Consider the following 21,775-nt stretch of genomic DNA (forward strand, 5'->3'; position numbering starts at 1 on the left):
AAGTTTGCAAGATGAGAGTTTTTTTATGTCGCTCATTGATGACTATTCAAGAATGATATGAATTATTGTCCTAAAAGAAAAAACCGAAGCATTTGAGAAGTTTGAAGCTTTTAAAGCCATGGTAAAAAAATGAAACTAGATTAAAAATCAAATGCTTTAGATCAGAACGTGGAGGTGAGCTTATCTCAAACGAATTTGAATATTTTTGTGAGTGCCATGGAATTAAAAGACATTTTTCAGCTGCAAGGACTCCACAACAAAATGGAGTTTACAAAGAAAGAATTGAAATATGCAAGAAATGGCTAGAACGGTGTTGAATGAATCTATGCTATCAGACAAGTTTTGGAGAGAAGCAGTTAAAATAGCAGTCTAGCTTCTAAAGAGAGGGCAAATCAAAGTTAACAATAGCAAAATGCCCAATGAACTATGGAAGGGAAGATGGGAAACAATCAAATACTTCAAAGTTTTCGGGAGTAAGTGCTACATAAGAAGAGATTATAAGGATTTAGACAAATTTGACTTCAGATTTAATGAAGGTATCTTTCTTGGTTATTCTTCAAGAAGGAAAGCTTATAGATGTTACAATAAAAGACTGCAAAAGATTGTAGAAAGTGTCAATGTAAAAGTGGATGAAGCAAGGCATTAAAAGAAGAAAATACAAGCAAATGATCACCTTAAAAACTCAACGTGCAAGGAAGAAGAAATTGAAGACTCAAGTTGCAGAATTAGAGGGGTATTTCGATGTCGCCAGTGTCTTCAAACGAATTAATAGAGATGAACGACATTATCTAGAGTGATTTCGAACAACTTGTCCAGAACTTACTATTTTTAGTAAGTGTCAATTTGGACACCAATTAGTCAGTTGGTAGTTTTGGTTGACTTACTATTTTTAGCAAGTTACTATTTATAGTAACCACTTTTTTGACAGCTAGTCATAGCTTCTATCTCCTCTTAGCTTCATCATGTTGTATCTTCAGTTTCAAGGTTTGGAAAAGTTTGGCTATTTTTAGCATATTACTATTTATAGTAAATGTTATTTTGGGTAACTGGTCTCAGTCTCAACCTTTTCTTCAACTTTGAAGTGCACAGTCTTCAGTTTCAAGACTTGGTGAAGTTCCTAAGGCCGGGAAATAATATTTTATTATTTCACTTAAATATTTTAATAAAGTGACTTTATCACTCAAGTAAAATAAAGTGAGCATCAAGTTAAGGAGGTAAAATCATATTTTAATATCATTTTATGTGACCTCCTAAAGTGAAAAGAAAATAAAAGATTTAAATGATATTTTAAAGAGCAAAAAGGGACACCCACTTAAGGAAAGATAAGTGAAATATTTTACAAGGCAAATAATGTTATTTTATTATCTTTGTGTTTCCCTCACTTGTGTTGCCTTAATTTCTCATTGAAATATTATAATAGAGAGTTTTGGCTCCCATTTCCTTATGTTGAAGTTATTTTTTTCTGATATTTCCTCTCAGGTGAAGAAGAAGAAACCCTACATGGTTCAGAGATTGAATGTGGTTCATTTCAAGCCTTTGGAGGACAAAAACCCTCTCCTTGGAAATCAATTTCGGTGGTGGAAGATCTACCCAAGCTGGTGTTTGTTGGAGATATCATACAAGTATTTCACATTGCTTCAGATTTGAGACACATGATTGGATTGTAGGAGAGCTATGAAGTGAAGAGTTTGGTGGTTTTTGTGGCTTTGTCATATTCTTAGTTTAAGAGTAGCATTGTATTTGGGCGTGGTGATTCTCCATTCAACAGTTGCGGATTTATTTAGCTTGATGAGGGATTATTCCCTTGTTTTGGTGTGGATTCTATCAATTATTCCTCGGCATGGGACTTAAGGGTTTTGGTGACAACTTGTCACATTCTCTTGGCGCCTATCTGTGATGTGGCATGACTTCTTGGAAGTTGATTACATGTTAAGAAGTTTGCAAGCTGGTGTGTGTGTTGATTGTAATTAGGGAAATGGCGGATTCCAATTGCCTTGGGCAACATTGGAATCCGCCCAAGGAGGCCAACCCCCTTCTCCAACGTATAGGGCTGGGCCCTATACCTCACGGCACCTCTTAAAGAACCCCACACTACTCCACGCCACATGCAAAGGTCCAACCCTATCCAATGCATTTCGGATTAAAGGGAAAACAATAAATTAAAGGTCAAGCCGACATAAATGGATCTTAGTATAAGCCGACATAAATGGATCTTAGTATAAGCCGACATAAATGGATATTGCATCATATAAATAAAGATACTTTTCACCTCAATCGAACACATTCATCTTTTATTATTCCATGCGAAATACATATATCTGCCTAATGCGAGTTAAAGGAGCAATATTACATCTACTATTACAGCGAATTACCTCTGCTATATCAGCGAACTACATCTGCTAGTAAAAGTGTGAAATTCATCCATGAGGAGAGCGAACTGAGGTTGCAGTCCATCAAAGTGCAGACTTCATATGCAAATATTGCAAACCTAGGGTTTGGACCTAATTGCTGTTGGAAGTGTTAAAGGGGGCAGATGTGACAACTTGATGCTTGTGAAAGTGCAATCTTGTGGAAGACATTATCAGTCCTAAGTGCAATCACCTTCAAGTACTTGAGATAAGTGTTGTAACCTTCATATGAATATAATCCATAATCAGATCTGAAGATCCTTTCTAGCTGGGTTTTTCCTCTTAGGAGGTTTTCCCAGGGTAACCGTGTCTTGTTCTTATTTTGTTCCTTTCTTTGTTATGCTTAAATCTGGAAATCTACAAACTCTTCATTTAATCAATTTAGTTAGTAATTAAATTCTGATTTTCTGAGTTTACATTAATCTGAAAGTGTTAAAATCAACATGGTATCAGAGCTAGGTTCGCACTAACCAGTGATCAAATTTAATCATGTAATTTCCGTCTCTTGTTCCTTCCTTCCTTTGGTGACAGGTTAGTAAATATAAGGATCTCTCAATAAGATGACTTTGATGACAATGAAAACATTAAATGTTAAATGAACGAATCTTTTATTTAGTCCTTGTTAAACCAAATATTATAAGAGGATTCTTGGTTAATTAAGGTTATTGTTAAGGGCTTATTATTTTGTTTGGGCTGCATACTTATGTAGTGGTTAAGATCTGATTTAAATAAGAGTTGCAGATCTGATTGTGAAAGGTTGTGTCCCTTTCAAAGGGCAGAAATAAAGAAGAGTTGCACTCTTTCAAAAGGTGCTAATGGTGAAAGGGTGTGTCTCTTGCCAAAGAGCATACATGATGAGGAGGTGTGACCTCTCCCTCATATTGAGAGACATAAAGGAAAGGAATCAAAGCATCCAGTGATATCACCACGGATCGGATCAGGTCAGAACTGTTATTAAGTTACAGGCAGTAACATCTTTGTTCTAGGTGGTATGCATGGGGATGTGCTTAATATGGATGCTTAATATATGATACCTGATAATGTTCTTATGCAGAATTTAATATTAATATGGACTGCATCATGTATGACAGTTATACTTAATTTCATAATACATGACAAGTTAGTATACTTATAGCCTAATGCTTGTTACTACTGTCAGTATTTAAGAAAGTTGGGAATGGAGTTGTTTCCAAAGAGGGGCAGTCTAAATCCAATCAATAAGATGATTCCCAAGATAGGGTAAGGGCTTGGAACCGTAAACCTTGAGGGAGCCTATTGTATTTTGGTCTCTGAGCGCTTTGGTAACATAGTCATCCCCTTCTTCCTTAGAACTGAAGTAGTAACGTAGGTTGACACTTGCATTAAGAATTATGGATGATAAACTAATTGAACTATGGAATATCACAAATTTGATTCATGTTAAGATAGATTTTGTCTTCTAATCAATTTAGTTGAAGTCATAAGTATTTTGAAATAGATTAATTATGGTTAAAACAGGCCTAAACCTAGTAAGGGAAATTTTATGTACGTGCCTGATCAATTAAATACTAAAATTAAATATGGAATGTATGCCCACATTAAATATCTAGTGCTTAATTGTTCCAATGAGTGAGATCAAAACAAAGAAGAAAAGTTGAACTTCATATATTTGTAAAGACATTGCGAACTTGAATATTTCCTCTTTGTTTTGAACTTCGTTTAAGGGAAAATAAACCAGTTACATAAGTATCGCTGCTAATTGAGTAAATGAAGTATTCATTAAATAAATGTCATAAATAAGTGAGCTAGGATTTATTGTTCACAATGCTTGATCCGAAGATTAATTCCTTTGATGTATTTGTTGTTGGATGTGTAGAGATTTGATCTGAAATCCTTTATCAAAATTATTTTGATTATATATACTGCAGCTAACTAATTGCTATTGATTCATGGAAGTATAGGCTCTCACTATCATTGCTTGGTTAGTATCTTCATTGGTAAGTATACTCCACTCTCCTTGTAAACACTCTAGTAGTACTTCCTCATGTAAATGTTATTGCAATTTCCAATTTAATAAACAAGTTATATGTTTGATGGTGTATTTAAATTTTTGATATTATGACTATGACGATAATATTTTTCCTTTAGTTTGTTGCAGGTATGGAGGATGAACATGTATCGATTTCAATGTCATCTCCTTTCTTTTGAATGATGTATATATAGTAAGGTTGCCACGATCAAGTGGCACCTTGATCGGACATGTCTTTTAGACATGTCTGACCAAGATGTCACTTGGTCGTGACTCTTACCAACATCAACCGATCCACTCATTGATAACTAATCGGTGCTAGTGTAAATGATAACAGATCTATAAACATACCTGATAATGAATCGGTATCATTGTAAATGATAACAGATCGATAAACACACCCGATAGTAAATCGATGTCATTGTAAATGATAACAAATTGATAAACACATCCGATAGTGAATCGGTGTCAAAGTAAATAAGCCCGATAATTAATTGCATTTCATATGCTATCGGATTAATACTCCGATAGTATATTAATGCCGATTCATAAATGAATCAACATTAATATGCTATCGGGTTATTAGTCCGATAGCATTTAGATCGACGCTTAACTATGTTAAGCAAGTCGTCGATCTAATCCATCTTTATCCAATGTCAATATTATAATTATGATCAATGTTATAGTCTGATAAACATAAAGCATGAATCAGATAATCTAATAGCATAGATGAATAAGCCAATAACAGAATAGAGGAGATTAATGAGTTAGGAGAGTCTTATCTTGCAGAAGCTACTAATGCATTAACACTCCCTCTTAGCTTTGGAAGATAGATAAAGTAACCTGCATCACATTTCTTTTGCATAATGTCAGTCTCCAAGAATATATATCATCTATACATATGATACGAAGTACCATCAGAACAAATATAAAACATCACTCTAAGTATGTGACATAGAGTATCACCTAACCGTGTGATATAAAAGATTCATCATTTTATTATGACAAGATATCACCTGAACACATGATATCAGTATTGCCTAAACATGCAACGCTAAGGATAAACATATGAGGATGGTTAAATCCTCATCTTATCCAGGTTGTGATATGTGCACAAACATTTCATTCAAATGTTTTATCACAACACCATCATGGCACATCCATGACATACAAGAGATCCAACATGATAACTGGTTTGAGAATCATAAGATCGTCACCTTATGATGTCTGCGTACAAGTGTTCATAATCTGAGAGATTGTCACCTCTTAGATATGAACACAGGGGGTAAAACCCAGAATGTCTCAACATGACAAAAGAAGTTTACACATTAAACATCTTATTTACAAAGCAGATTACCTTTCTATCAAACCTAAACCCTTTCTGAAGTGATCAACCTTCACTCTGGAAAGTGCTTTGGTCAAAATATCTGCAGTCTGATCTCCTATACTAACATATTCCAATTTGATCACATTTTTGTCTACCATGTCTCGTACATAATGGTATAGGATCTCAATATGTTTGGATCTATCATGGAACACTGGATTCACTGAAAGTTTTATGCAGCTTTGATTGTCGCAATGGATGATAGTAGGTTTTATAGGATCACCAAACAATCCCACAAGTAACTTTCTAAGCCACACTGCTTCTCGGGCAGCCATGGAGGCTGCAATGTATTCGGCCTCGGTGGAACTTTGCGCTACAAACAACTGCTTTCTGCTGATCCATGATATCATGGCTAATCCCAAACTGAAGCAGCACCCAGAGGAGCTTTTTCGGTCAGTCACACTTCCAGCCCAATCTGAATCTGTGAATCCGTGTAGATTAAGATCAACTTTCTCATACTTGAGACCAAGATTTAAGGTGTCTTGTAAATATTTCATAATGTGTTTTACTGCAACCAGGTGTATCTCCTTTGACTCACACATAAACTGACTCAAGGCATTTACTGCATAGCAAATATCTAGCCTTGTATTTACTAGATACATAAGAGACCCAATCATTTGCCTATATAGAGTGGGGTCAGTAGAAGGTGATTCTGCTGCTGCTTCTTTAAGTTTATGAAGACTGGTTTCCATTGGAGCGGTCATGGGTCTGCAGTTTAGCATTCCAAATCTCTTCAGGATGTCCAAGGTATACTTGCCTTGGTTTAGAACAATGTTATCAAAATTCTGCCATACTTCCAACCCTAGGAAATAGTGAAGGAATCTCAAGTCCTTCATATCAAATTCTTTGGATAGCTCTTTCTTGCATTGATCTATAAGGTGATCTTCTCCTGTGATTAATAAGTCATCAACATATAAAATCAATATTAGCATATCATCTTTATTCTGTTTGTAGTAGAGATTAGGATCTGCATCATTTTTAGAGAAGCCTAGTTTTGATAGATACGTGGCAATTCTTTCACACCAGGCCCTGGGAGCCTGTTTAAGCCCATATAGAGCTTTCTTGAGTCTACACACATGAGACTCTGCATGATGAATCTCAAACCCTTCAGGTTGCTCTAGGTTTACTTCTTCAGATATCTCTCCATTGAGAAAAGTTGTCTTTACATCCATTTGATGTACCTTCCATCCCTTTGCTGCTGCAATGGCTAGCACAATCCTTACTGAGGTATATCTAGCTACAGGAGCAAATGTTTCTTCATAGTCTATTCCTTCCTTTTGAGAGAACCCTTTGGCTACAAATCTTGCCTTATGTTTTTCAATACTGCCATCTGCTACATGTTTGATCTTAAAAAGCCATTTAGAAGAAACAACAGATTTCTTAGTTGGCCTAGGAACAATCTCCCATACATCATTTTTCATTATGGATTGATATTCTTCAGACATAGCATCCTTCCATACTTGATGTTTAAGGGCATCTGTTACATTGTCAAGTTCATTTTTAGATAGATCATTCATAAGAGCAACATAGCTAGTAAATTTATTAGGCCTTTTGCTTTCTCTGAAGGTTCCTGAAGGAGCAGCAAACCTCTGAGCTTCTTCTACTGTTTTGGTGGCCCATAGTGGTCTTTTTTTGAGATTTCTAGGTGAGTGTTCATTTTCATTTTCAGTTTCATCTAGATTCTCCCTCTGAAACTCAGGAGCAGGATCTTCATCTAAGTTAGAGGTAGGGATTTCAGGTTCTATGAAGCTCTGAGCTCTTTTGAAGGCTAGGTCCTCCTCAAAGATTACATCCCTACTAAGTTCAATATTTATTTGACCAGGTACATAGATTTTGTAGGCTTTGGAGGTTTCACTGTATCCTACAAGCAATCCTCTTTTTCCAAAAGGCTCTAGTTTTAGTCTTTTTTCTTTAGGTACATGGATATAGACAGGACATCCAAATATCCTAAGGTGGCTGATATCTGGCTTAATTTTAGTGAATACTTCCTCAGGAGTTTTGTCTTCAAGATGGGAGTGAGGGCATCTGTTTTGTATATATACAGCAGTGCTGGATGCTTCTGCCCAGAGATTTGTGTTAAGGTTTTGATCTAGAATCATGGCCTTGGCAGCTTCGACTATGGTCCTATTTTTCCTTTCAGCTACCCCATTTTGTTGGGGGTTATAAAGTATAGTGAGCTCCCTCTTAATCCCATTATCTCTACAAAATTCTTTAAACGAATCTGATGTGTATTCTCCCCCATTGTCGGTTCTTAGGGTTTTAACTTTGTTTCCTGAGTGGTTTTCAGTTAGTGATTTAAATTCTTTAAACCTAGAGAGGATCTCTTCTGATTCTTTACTTTTCAGAAAGTAGATCCAAGTCTTCTTGGAGTAGTCATCAACAAATATTACATAATACAAGAATCCCCCTAGAGAAGATACGGACATAGGTCCGCATACATCAGAATGAACTAACTCTAGAATTTTACTAGTTTTCCTAGTACTATTTTGGAATGTACCTTTGGTATTTTTACCTAGGGCACATCCTTTGCATGCCCCTGAATGATCTTGCTTTAACTTGGGTAGACCTGTGACAAGGTTTCCCATTGAAGATAAAGCCCTAAAATTCAGATGGCCTAATCTTCTATGCCAAACTTCATTTGCATTAGTGGCTTCATGGATTAGAGCTAGGTTGGGTTCCGTGCACAGCTCGTACAAATAGCTCCGTCTCTATCCAATGGTCTTTGCCTTCTTGATGGAAGAGTTCTTTGGCCAAGCCAATACTTTGTTGTCCATGAATGTTACTCTGTATCCGTTATCTTCCAGTGCCAATATAGAGACTAGATTCCTTTTGATGTCGGGGACATATAGTACTCCTTCAAGCCGCAAGGATATGCCTGTCTTCAATTTGATGGTGCAGGTTCCTATTCCTCTGACTGGATGTGTGGAGCCACCTCCGATGGTTACGTCCTCATCACTCTCCTCTGTCATGGAGTCAAGTACTTCTCTAAACCCTGTGATGTGTCTGGATGAACCACTGTCAATCACCCATGAGTTGATCTTGTTAGAAGCTTGGCTTGTGAGTGCAAATGTAGCATGTTTCTTGGTTCTTTCCGGCACTTTGCAACATAGTGTCCGAACTGATCACATCTGTAACATTGAATGTGAGATAAGTCCTTCTTTGAAGTATTCTTGCCTTGACGACCTTCTCTCTTTCTAAACTGCCTTTTCTTGTTTTGCTTGGTGGAGCTAGTGTCTAGGACTTGTAGGTCTTCATCTATATTCTTATGTTTCATTCCCATCTTGTTCAATCTTGATTCTTCTTGGAGACAATCATCCCTCAATCTTTCAAACTTAGGATACTTGGACCTTGCACTGATGCCTTGAACAAATGTGCTCCATCCACTAGGCAACCCATCTAGAGCAATGAGTGTTAACTCTTTGCTTTGGATCTCATAATCCAGAGTTGCTAATTCATCTCTTAGAATTGATATCCGCATAAAGTAGGCGTTGATTGTCTCCCCCTTGTTCATGGTGATATGATTTATTTCTCATTTTAATGCCAGAGTTCGACTTGCATTTGATATCTTAAATGTGCTTTCAAGTGCTTTGAACATTTTATAGGCTATCTGATGTTTTCTTATGATGGGCATTATGTTGTTTCTCACCCCATCAACTATTATTTTTATTGCCTTTTCATTTCCCTCAATCCATGTTGTTTTGTCAAGTTCATTTCAAGTTGGTCATTTTTAGTTTTAACAAATGAATCCACTTTGTTCTCCTTTAAGATCATCCGAATTCTGAATTTCCAGGCTGAAAAATCATCGCCACCTTCGAGTCTGTCTTTGAATCTGATAGCGCTGGTCATTGGAGAAATGTGATGTAGTATATAATCTTGTTCTTAAATTTGTTTCACGAAATTGAATAGCCTCAAGTTCGATCAACTTGGCTCTGATACCATGTAAATGTTATTGCAATTTCCAATTTAATAAACAAGTTATATGTTTGATGGTGTATTTAAATTTTTGATATTATGACTATGACAATAATATTTTTCCTTTAGTTTGCTACAGGTATGGAGGATGAACATGTATCAATTTCAATGTCATCTCCTTTCTTTTGAATGATGTATATATAGTAAGGTTGTCACGATCAAGTAGCACCTTGATCGGACATGTCTTTTAGACATGTCTGACCAAGATGTCACTTGGTCGTGACTCTTACCAACATCAACCGATCCACTCATTGATAACTAATCGGTGCTAGTGTAAATGATAACAGATCTATAAACATACCCGATAATGAATCGGTATCATTGTAAATGATAACAGATCGATAAACACACCCGATAGTAAATCGGTGTCATTGTAAATGATAACAAATTGATAAACACATCCAATATTGAATCGGTGTCAAAGTAAATAAGCCCAATAATTAATTGCATTTCATATGCTATCGGATTAATACTCCAATAGTATATTAATGCCGATTCATAAATGAATCGACATTAATATGCTATCGGGTTACTAGTCCAATAGCATTTAGATCGACGCTTAACTATGTTAAGCAAGTCATCGATCCAATCCTTCTTTATCCAATGTCAATATTATAATTATGATCAATGTTATAGTCTGATAAACATAAAGCATGAATCAGATAATCTAATAGCATAGATGAATAAGTCAATAACAGAATAGAGGAGATTAATGAGTTAGGCGAGTCTTATCTTGCAGGAGCTACTAATGCATTAACACCTCACCTATGATCTGATTGAGTTTTGACTATCAATTGAATGATTCTATAATAGTTACATAAAACTGACTTTTCAGTTGAGTATTTGCTATCATGAAGTGTGAAGTATTATGGAAATTAATAATATGCATTGTATCCTCAATTGCTGAATTAGAATTATTCTAGTTAATAACTATCGTACTTATGTGAGCTAATTGTAGACTCTATTAGGTCATACTAATGGTTGTATGCATGTACTCTCAAATCTGTGGAAACCCTGGTGAGGCAAAAAATGATCATGACTTAACCCTTGTGAGTTTCTTTATGAAATTTAGATTTGTGTTATAACCTATATGGTAATGTACAAGTTTTCAAGGTTGTGTGTTATTGGTTGGCTCCTTTAATTTGTGTCACATAAGTATTGTCTCAGCATTCTATGTATCATTGGTTATATTGTTAAAGGGATGCATCTAACTTATCATGAATGTTGTGATCCTCACCCAAGGTCATTTTTATATAACCTCATATAGTAGGTGATGTATGTCGAGGGCCAAGGCTATACTGACATCAGAAATCCATAAGCTTGGATTAATGTGGCTTCAGAGGGAGCTTTGAAATAAGGCATAAGGTTCTTCACACTCAATTAGAAGAAGTTGAAGATATGTCCTGATCATAAATGCGCCATGGGTTCAATTCATAAAAGGTGAAGTTGGCATTTCTCATCCTTAGTTATGAATACTTATGATCTATGATGCCTGGCTATCAGTCTGATATTGAGGATTAAGAAGGAGCCTTATGATCTTCAATAAAACTCTTGGTATGAAAGAGTACTTGATAAGCCTAGGGTTTTGTAAAGATTCTAACCTATTCCTTAAAGTATTTGAAATGCTAATTCTGATTCCTTATGTGGATGACCTAACTCTGACTGCTAAAGATAGCCTCATGATTTAATATAAGAAAGAATTAGCTCAAAATTGAGATAGAAGATCTAAACCTAAAATGCATTACTTCTAGGTCAGAAGTGTGGCAAGGATCTAATGAAATTATTCTAAGTCAAGTTTTTTATTGTTATGTTAGAATTATAGATTGTAAACTTATACGGAAACTAACTTAAAGAAGTTGAGTATGTCTGCAGCCAACTATGATCTTGCAGATTCATCTGAATAGAGGCAGGTTGATTGGTGTGTGCTTCAGCTAATCAAAGCTAAGCATATTGTTGCAGCCAAGCATATTTTGATATTTGCAAGACACAATTGATTATGGGCTGAAGCTGCTTAGGTTCAGATTGGTCAAGAAGTGTTACGGACAAGGAAAACACTTCAAGCATTCACCCGCTGCGATCTCTTGGACCTACAGGGAGAGTCCTCAGTTGCATTGAGTATTGCTGAAGCTAAATACATTGTTGCAAGTGTTGCATCAAGAGAAGCAGTGTGGTTTCTCAAAATTCTTGTTATGCTGTTTTGATTTATTATCAGGGTTGTATAGAGATACCTGACAATTCAGTGTTTTATGGCAGGACAATCATGTGTTGCAGATGTTCTCACCAAGTCTCTTGAAGCTTGAGTACTTCAAAAGATAGACTAGGAGTTGTGGAGAACACTGCCTTGGTTGAGAGGGAGTCTCAACCTCAGTGATACATTTTGTTGTATCAACCACCCTCTGCGGGCCATGTAAGGTGGTAGTGTAATCTTCTCAAGGAGAAGAGTAATTGTTACCATCCTCTGCGGGCAATGTAAGATGGTAGAAAAGATTCTCTCCACCCTCTGCGAGCAATGTAAGGTGGATCCAGTCTATGCTTGTGTGCGAGTTGGAAGACTATGTTATGTAGTTCCATTCTATGCTTGTGTGCAAGATGGAAGACTACAATATTCTGATTATGTTTATTCCATTCCTTGCTTGTGTGCAAGATGGAGGATTATGTTTATTAGATTCCATTCTATGCTTGTGTGCAAGATGGAGAACTATGTTTTCATTTTATGCTTATGGAGAACCATGATTATGTAACTCCACTCTATGCTTGGGTGTAAGATGGAAGATTATGATGTCACATTCTTCTTTGGGAGAAGACTGAGGTAAAGATAATGAATGATGGATATGAGTGATCGATGGCATGGAATGACTCCATGATGTGCATGAATAATTGTGTATATATTCATGACTTGCAAGTGTGCATGTTAAAGTTTTTCACCCTCCACAGGCAGTACAAGATGGATACTATGGGCTACTATTTGTGGCTACTTGTTGTGATCCTCCCTCAGGAGTATTTGAAGTTGACAGCTAAGTTCGGATTACAATTTAAACATTGTATGTATTACTTAGGGCTGGGCCCTCATCTTGTAACCTGGTTGTAAGATTATCTTTCTCCCTAATTATGAGGGAGTGTTGATTGTAATTAGGGAAATGGCGGATTCCAATTGCCTTGGGCAACATTGGAATCCGCCCAAGGGGGCCAGCCCCCTTCTCCAACGTATAGGGCTGGGCCCTATACCTCATGGCACCTCTTAAAGAACCCCACGCTACTCCACGCCACATGCAAAGGTCCAACCCTATCCAATGCATTTCGGATTAAAGGGAAAACAATAAATTAAAGGTCAAGCCGACATAAATGGATCTTAGTATAAGCCGACATAAATGGATATTGCATCATATAAATAAAGATACTTTTCACCTCAATCGAACACATTCATCTTTTATTATTCCATGCGAAATACATGTATCTGCCTAATGCGAGTTAAAGGAGCAATATTACATCTACTATTACAGCGAATTACCTCTGCTATATCAGCGAACTACATCTGCTAGTAAAAGTGTGAAATTCATCCATGAGGAGAGCGAACTGAGGTTGCAGTCCATCAAAGTGCAGACTTCATATGCAATATTGCTGTTGGAAGTGTTAAAGGGGGCAGATGTGACAACTTGATGCTTGTGAAAGTGCAGTCTTGTGGAAGACATTATCAGTCCTAAGTGCAATCACCTTCAAGTACTTGAGATAAGTGTTGTAACCTTCATATGAATATAATCCATAATCAGATTTGAGGATCCTTTCTGGCTAGGTTTTTCCTCCTAGGAGGTTTTCCCAGGGTAACCGTGTCTTGTTCTTATTTTGTTCCTTTCTTTGTTATGCTTAAATCTGGAAATCTACAAACTCTTCATTTAATCAATTTGGTTAGTAATTAAATTCTGATTTTCTGAGTTTACATTAATCTGAAAGTGTTAAAATCAACATGTGGGATCCTTAATATCCAGGTTGAGGGTTCAAACAGTAAATTCATTCATTGTGGAACTTTTCAGAGTTGGACAAAGGTGTAGGATCAGATTTGTATTTGCAATTTTATAAATATGCATTGCTGGATGTTATTCCTGTAAAAGGATTTATTCATATCAGATTTGGGTTTCAGTCTCTTGGTGCTGATATTAAGTGTGCTGGGCAGAACTTCTGAGCATCAATTTCAGATATATAAATTCCCAGACGATCTGTGAAGCATGAGTTTTCAGGCCCAAAACTGTTCAAGGAGTTTGGCTTATCTTGGAGGGCATATATACCTCATTGCCCTTGGTATTGGTGTAGGGTCAACCTAAATGGAGCTTGAAAATCATAGTTGGCTGCTAAGGGCAGTGGCACTGCTATTGCAGGTCTGTCATATCTGAAAGTTATTCCATTTATGTATTAAGCCAAGTGAACAGTGAATAAACAATGTTATTGTTGAATGCTTAATGAATTAGTTTTATCTTTACTTTATGCAATGTGATTGTTAATGCTCAAAGAGCAGCTGAACAATATTTGAAAACAAACCGTATCAGCAAGCTCATGCTTCATATTGTATACCATTTCACAAAATAATTGCAAGCAAACAGTTTGACAAAATACTTGTGAAGCTGATTGGGTGAAAGAGGAAAAAATTAGTAGCAAACACCGGTGGTTATTACATTGCCATCAATGATAAAGGGTAAGATTGTTGGAAATGTTGTTGTCATTGATGTCAAAAGGATATCACTGCCATCGTATTCCTGCTATCAAAGGAGAATCAATGTGCCAAGGAAAATGGAAAAGTAATAAGGATAATATTTGCTGCTGTCAAAATTAAATATTTTCTGCTGTCTATCATATTTTAAAGTTAAAATTTTGACCTTACTGGACTGGTCAACCTCATACAATTTGGATGCCCATTCTCAAGATAATCAAAATTGAAATTAATATTATTTAAGGGCTGTTGTAATGGGCCAACCCTCTTAGTTTGGTTGCCCCTCTTTGGGAAAAAGTTAAACTAAAATAACTTGATTTATTCTAAGATGTGGCCGACCTCCTTGGAAGGATTGCCTGCCTTGCATGAAGAGGAAGAAGGAGGATATAAATAGAAGTTGTGTGAAGTTGTGTGGGGATAACTGTAGGCAAGCAATTAATGTTATGTCATTCCTATTTTCAGCAGATTTTTGATATATATGTATATGTATACGTATATGTGTATATATATGAATGTGTATATATATATATATATATATATATATATATATCTGTGTGTGTGTGTGTGTGTGTACATATGTATGTTTATATATGTGTGTATGTGTATGTGTATGTGTGTATAGATATTTGCGTATATATATTTATATGTATGTGTGTATATATACACATACACACACATATATACATAGACACACACACACACATGCATACATACATGTGTGCGAAGAAATTGTGAGCAGATATTATGAAGGAAACTCAAAAGATCATCATCCATTGAAGATTCTATAATCAAGAAAACGAAAGTTTTGTTCATATGGAGATTGATGCCCCCTAATAGAAGAGATTGGTGTTTCTTGCTAAGTTGGCACTTAGTTGCAGAATTTGGTGTCTCTAGTGGGTTGGTGCCTACTAAGATATTTAATAGTATTTTATTTTGTGGTGGATGGATTCGAACAGTAGATCCAAGCAATCCTTCACTGTGGTTTTTCCCTGAAAAGATTTCCACATAAATCTTGTGTTCTTAGTTGATAGATCTTGTGTGATTCCTATTTTCATTGTTGTTGAATTTTTCACAAGTTAAATATTGTCTCAACTAATTCACTACCACTCTCATTATAAGTGTGTGCGCTCATCAATTGATATCAGAGTGGGTTCCTTCAAGAATAGTTCAATGACATAAGTTCAAAAAGTAACATGCTACCAAATTAGCTTAAGGGCATCATGATCAATTGATAATATTTTGGCTCACTAAAGACCTCATATCATGATTGAATGATGCTTAAGTCAAAATTGGCGAGTGTCATTGCCAAGTATCCCAACAAGTTGCACAACTTGACCTCATTCTATGGGATGCATATGCACCAATTTCATGTGTTATATAATGTTATTGTGTTGACCTTCTTTAAGAGATTGAGACAACGAACTTAAGAAGCAATTTATTTAAAATACCTCTTATGAGATCCAAATGAGATATCATTGTTTTCGGCTTGTCCAAAGACTCAATGGGATCCCTTGCGACCTCTTTCGAGTATCCAATGAGCTATGATTAAATTGAGTAGAAGTACAAGGTCTTTGAAGGATCCACACAATAAAGATTGTGAGGTGATTATCAAAAACATCTGTGATGATAGGAGTCCTTCAATATCAAAACAGGAAAACACACATGGATGACCAAGAAAAACATGAAATCCCAAAATGTCTTCCTTTCTATCATGATAGAAGTCCTTCAATATCAAACCCTAAGGGTGAAAGAAAAGCTATAATAAAAGTAGAGATAACCCTCATCAGTTCCAACAACGCTCAACTTTAGACTCAAAATTGGTGACATGGGGAGGCCTAAAAAGTATTTTACTTTGAAATTTCCAGGTCTTAGTGGCTAATGACATTGTGATTGGCAGCTGAATATTCATTAAAATACAAAAATGCAGCTGGACAGCCACACATATGGTTCTAATTTTTATGTTAAACCCCTGGGGATGAGGCTGATGTGGTCATGTAGAGATCATGGTCAAAGAGCTTGGAAATTTTCAAATCAACTTTGACAGGTTGTGCGTGAAAATTTAAGGAATAAAAGCAACCAAATCCAGTTATAGGGCCCCAAGCCTATGCAACTATCCTGATTTCAACTTATGAAATGGGAAAACAAGCTGCAAAAGATGAGACGTGTTGTTGATGTTATAGCTAGGTCGGATCCCTTCTAGGGCCGACCTTTAGCACGTGTATGTGACTAATTGGCCATTGGCCTTAGTCACGCTTTATATGCAATAAATATAATGTAACTTGTAACGTGTGGGGATGACCCTATATTGGGCGCCAAACTTAAAGTATTAAAATGTAATTAAATTGCTCTTCTTGTAAGCCGACCTAGGGTGAATTGGGAGGCTAAGACACATATATATTCAAAGTCTCAATCATGCATTCTACACATTCATTCACACAGTGATCTCCTTCAGCAGTGATCAGCGACTATCATCTAAAGTCAGCGAATCATCTTCTAAGGACAGCGAACTACTTTCCAAGGACAGTGAACTTCTTTCTAAGGACAGCGAACCTCATTCAAAGGGCAGTGAACTTCCTTAAGGCAGCGAATATCTTCTCTTGATCTGCAAATGGTGTCCTTGATCAGCATTCAAATATATTGCAGATAAGTCCTTACATTGTTGTGTGTGCCCTAGCTTGGATACCTTATACTATTGTGCATATCCTGCTGATCTGAGTGCTTCAAGTGTTGAAGCAGATTTGTAAAAGACTCATACTGATTTGTCTAATAAAGATCTGAGATTAATTGCTGGGTTTTTCACCTCCAAGAGGGAGGTTTACCTAGGGTATTTTGGTGTTCTTTGTGTTCCTTGTTTTGATTTTCTGCTATTGCTATCTGTCTGATCTAAAATTAACACGTGTGACATTTTCCAAACTAACTATAATTAAAATTTTAAGGGCTTGCAAGTCAATAGAAAAGGAGAGCCCAACAAGAGAAAAGGAAACGTACAAATTGTCTGACAAGTCTGCAGATGTTTTTCAGGACCTACCACAACACTTGCCAACACCTCACCAATTTGGAACCGTCATCATAGCTAACATATATCTTAAGTTATTCAAAGATAAAAACAAAAAACCATATAATCCTTGTTGGTCTCAGATATATGATACCTAGTAAGTACCATTTTACATCTTCAATGGTGTTGATAAAATATGACAATTATTTACACATCTTTATTAACTATTCATGATTACAAAAAAAAAATCCCATTGCATATACCTATAATCTTCTTCCCAAATGTACAGAGTATCAGCATTTACAAGGATGGATTTACAATCTAATCATCATCAAATGAGGATGAGGGAAAGTGAACAGCACAAGAAAACAAATTCCAAACTCATCATGCTCAATGTTAATTTTAGGCAACGCCTTGTGAGCTAAGCAATGGTTAGGTCACCATTCAAGGTACAATGCATCTAAATTTCAAGCCTTGTTTCAGAAAATCTATTTTGGGTTTCGTTTAAGATATTCTAATTTCCAGTAGAATAAAGGAATGTTTAAACCACTTGAAAAATTACTTTGGAATTCTTGTGGCAAAAAATTTCTATCTGGGGAAAAAAATTGAAAATATTGTTTTGCAAAGATCAAACTTGTGTACTTGAGACAAATATCTGTTAAGTGATAGTCCATACTAATCTACCTAATATATAAGTCATCGTTGAATAATCCAATCTGAAAATATGATTCAATAGAAAAGATTTAAAGGGCTCTGCAGTTTAAATGGAAGACTCAAGACACCACTCACTGATCTTACAAGGAAGGAACATTTCAAAATGACAAAGACAACAGAGGCTACTTTAAAAAATGTATTGACTTTCACTACTTACATTTCTAAATTCCACACAAACCTTTGTAGTGAAATGTGATGACAACTCTAGGTGACAGAAAACTAGGGTAAACCGCATAAATTTGCCAGTAAATTATTTGCTAAGAATAATAAGGAAGGTAAGATTTGGTCAAAAGGGATGATTTCATATGGTAAATCATCAAGGTTTTCATAGTGGACACCCCTGTTCAAGTCCGCAGGAGACAAGTTACATGCTTTGATGTAAATGTTGAATGTTTAATTGGGTAAAATATGGCATCCAATTCTGGGAGTGTTGTATCCCAACAAATGACATCAGGTGCAAGTCCTGGGTGAATTTGACAAAATAAATACCCCAGTTGTGGCATCTAAGGTGACAGATGTCCAGAAATGTAATTTACCAATTTAAAAAAAAAACCTTAAAATTAGGGTACGGTAATGGCAGAAAGGTGGTTGCAGATAATGAGCAGATACAAAATGGACAGTGCTAGGAGGAAACAAAGCTATATACCCTCAGATCAGAGAGGATCTCAAAACTTAGAAAATACTGAAACTGCCATTCTCAGTAGAAAGACAGAGAACCAAACTGTTGAGGACTACATTTTTCTCCCACTGCTAATATTTAAAATGAATGTTTTAGGCCTGCATGCGGCTAATTTAGCAAACACATGGCAATAGATAAACACACTATTACTGAGAAGGTCCCACAAATTTGATAATGTACAGTGGAACAGCTTACAAGGATCATATCATGCTTATAAATAATGATTGGCCTAGGGGTTATTTAAACCCGTGATTATAGATTACCATAAAATGCAGGTAGAATGTATTTTAATGCTACATTTGTTTATGGTTCCTTTATATTTAATAAGTTGAACTTGGAAATTACCCTCTGTGACTGGAGAGGATCCTGCCATCATGATCCACAGAGTGAAAAGGCTTTATAATGTCCATCGCCATTGTAAAATTCCCATTTGCTTATTGTTAACCTCAGCTGCTCTGCAATATGGAATTGCTCTGTTTCTTTGCTTCCATTTTTTTTTCCAGAGAATAACATGGAAAACAAGGAAATTAAAAAAGTGCAAATGTCTATAATGTAGTCTAAGGGCAGTAATCCTGAAGATGACCAGATTGAGGATTTCTTGCTGCCAAAGGATTAGTCTTTCTCAGTCCATTTAGGTAATATGCCAGTGCCATATGATTTGGGGGCTGTCAGTGGATCTGGAATTCATAATAGGAATGGCAACATTCCTCTAGATAATAACAACAAAATATGCTGGCTGAATTATCACGGGGATGTGGTCTACACTGTGAGTACCACAACAGACCATTTTTTTGAGAAAGTACGTGTGATTTTGGGGACACAGCTGGTCAAGTCACCAAATGTAATTGATGTCATCAACTTCAACACATCATTGCATTGAGAACCAATATCACAACAAAGTGATGGCACTTTAGCAAGTGCGGAGTATAGACTCGACCTCCAGATAGACAAGATAGCAGTGGATCAGTTCAATCATGATCAAACCCTGCACGAGAGCACCTATAACACAAGCTATACGTACACAAACACTCACATTGCTGATAATCAGCAACCTTCAGTCGTCCTCCAGTCTTGATTGGCCTCTATGATTGCCTTGTTTCATTGATCTTGCTTTAGGTGCTTATCTTTCTTATAAAAGAATACCATGTTAAATTTTTTAATGGGTTTAGTATGGCTCTAAAATCTATACAAGCTTCTTAAAGCGGTCTTAGTGAATTCCAAAGCATTTTATCTTTATGCAGGCCAGCAGATTTCAACTTATTATCATATAGCTCACAGTGCCAGGCAAATTGCAAGAATTCTGGCATTGACTCAATTATTTTCTGTCCTTATAAATACTTGATTACTAATGTTTTCAAGCTTCCCCGGGACACTCCTCTAAGCAAAATTTTCTCATTAAAACTGGGTTATGCAAAAGGCCTTGAAAATCAACCAATTTTCTTTTGGCCCACAAAATCAACCAATTCGCAGTACCGTACTTTCCCTCAATTCAGATGTGTGACGATCCAATTGCCGTGGAATAATTTAAATGGGAAAAGAAAGGCAACCCTAGAAACACCCACTAACCATAATGGAGACCATTAAAAGCTCTTAAACCAAAATTGCTGAAATTTAAAGAGCATGAACTAATTGAATGCAAGAGAAATTATTGAAAGTAATGCATATCTATAACGATCTTTTATTTTTATTTTTTCATACCTTCAAATTGAGAGCCAATGGAGGAAGGCCGACGGTGCCTTTTTTCTGCAAAACTTTCCCGATGCTGTTGCCCGATGTTGCGGCCACTGTTAGAACGATCGCCTCCCACATCTTGATCCCTTTCTCTCTTGCACGGCTATTTTCTGTATCGCGCACGATCGCCTCCCTTGTTTTAATTGCCCAATTGCGAACTTAAAAATTTGAACAAAAGCAAAACACCAAACCAGTTCCGTTATATCCTACGCAAGCTTATCTGTCTATACAATTGTATAATCATTTTATTTATATTTAATAAAATAAACTGGAAAATAAGCTTCCCTTAATGTTGGCCTTCTCTAATTAAATGTAAACAATCAAGCACAAATTGATTTAGATTATATATTGATAGTTGGGGACTCATAAATTAGATAAGTGTTCAAATGTTGAGAAGGGTGGTATTGAGAAGGGTGGTATTTAGGTTTATGAATAAAGATTGTTGGTAAACAATGAAGATTTTAGTATGAGATTGGATTATATTTGTGAAATGTGATTTTTCTACAAGATGAATTTTGTAGATTTTACACTATCTAGGGTTGAATCTAGTGGTCTAGGTCAAATCTACAATTGCAACTTGTCTTGTTTCTACACAATTGTGTAATCTAATTTGTCGCTCACCCAATAGGTTATGTCTACCCTAATCTTCATAATATGTAACTCCTAGTAGTATTTCAAAATACCTTAGAATTAATCCCAAAGAAACAGATTGTCCTAATTCAACCATTGAAAATGTGTACAAAAGTTTGAAGACAAGAGGCAAGGATCTTAGAATGATGTATGCAAATTTATTACTTTTTTTAGTGCACCAAATCCAAATGTTTCACTATCGTTTGTTTCTTGAATGCTTTGGAACAAAAGAGGATGTTCAATTGTGTGTGGATGGTAAATGAATGCAACTGAATACATTTAAATACTAGCATATAGCATCAAATTTTATAAAACATATATTTGGTTAGCTCAAAGTGGAAAAATAAATGATGACAATTGACCAAACTTGAATTTTTAATTTTAGAAAGGAAAGGATCAAGTTTGTAGTCACAAGGTTGACCCTACAACTATGGAAATGACCATAAGTAATGAAACAGTCAAATCCAAGTGGCTAACAGTTATATGGAGCTAGGTAAATAGTTGAATGTGATAAATGTGAGGATAAGGTGAACGTATATAAGTATGTATGTATAA

The 21,775-nt window shown here is 36.0% G+C and overlaps 1 protein-coding gene across 2 annotated transcripts in view; it reads right to left on the reverse strand.

The window, feature by feature from the left end:
• Positions 1-20,796, reverse strand: part of LOC131065299 (probable magnesium transporter NIPA9) — a 161,205-nt gene extending 140,409 nt beyond the window's left edge. Inside the window, exon 1 of one of the 2 annotated variants that reach the window (XM_057999766.2) lies at positions 20,558-20,796. In XM_057999766.2, coding sequence (XP_057855749.1) covers positions 20,558-20,668 — 111 coding nt within the window. In that variant the 5' untranslated portion in view covers positions 20,669-20,796. The remainder of the gene's footprint in view (positions 1-20,557) is intronic. The other variant, XM_057999767.2, reaches the window with a different exon arrangement.
• Positions 20,797-21,775: the final 979 nt, after the last annotated feature.

Source organism: Cryptomeria japonica, chromosome 1 (genome assembly GCF_030272615.1).
Source record: "Cryptomeria japonica chromosome 1, Sugi_1.0, whole genome shotgun sequence".
NCBI classification, from domain to species: Eukaryota; Viridiplantae; Streptophyta; class Pinopsida; order Cupressales; family Cupressaceae; genus Cryptomeria; species Cryptomeria japonica.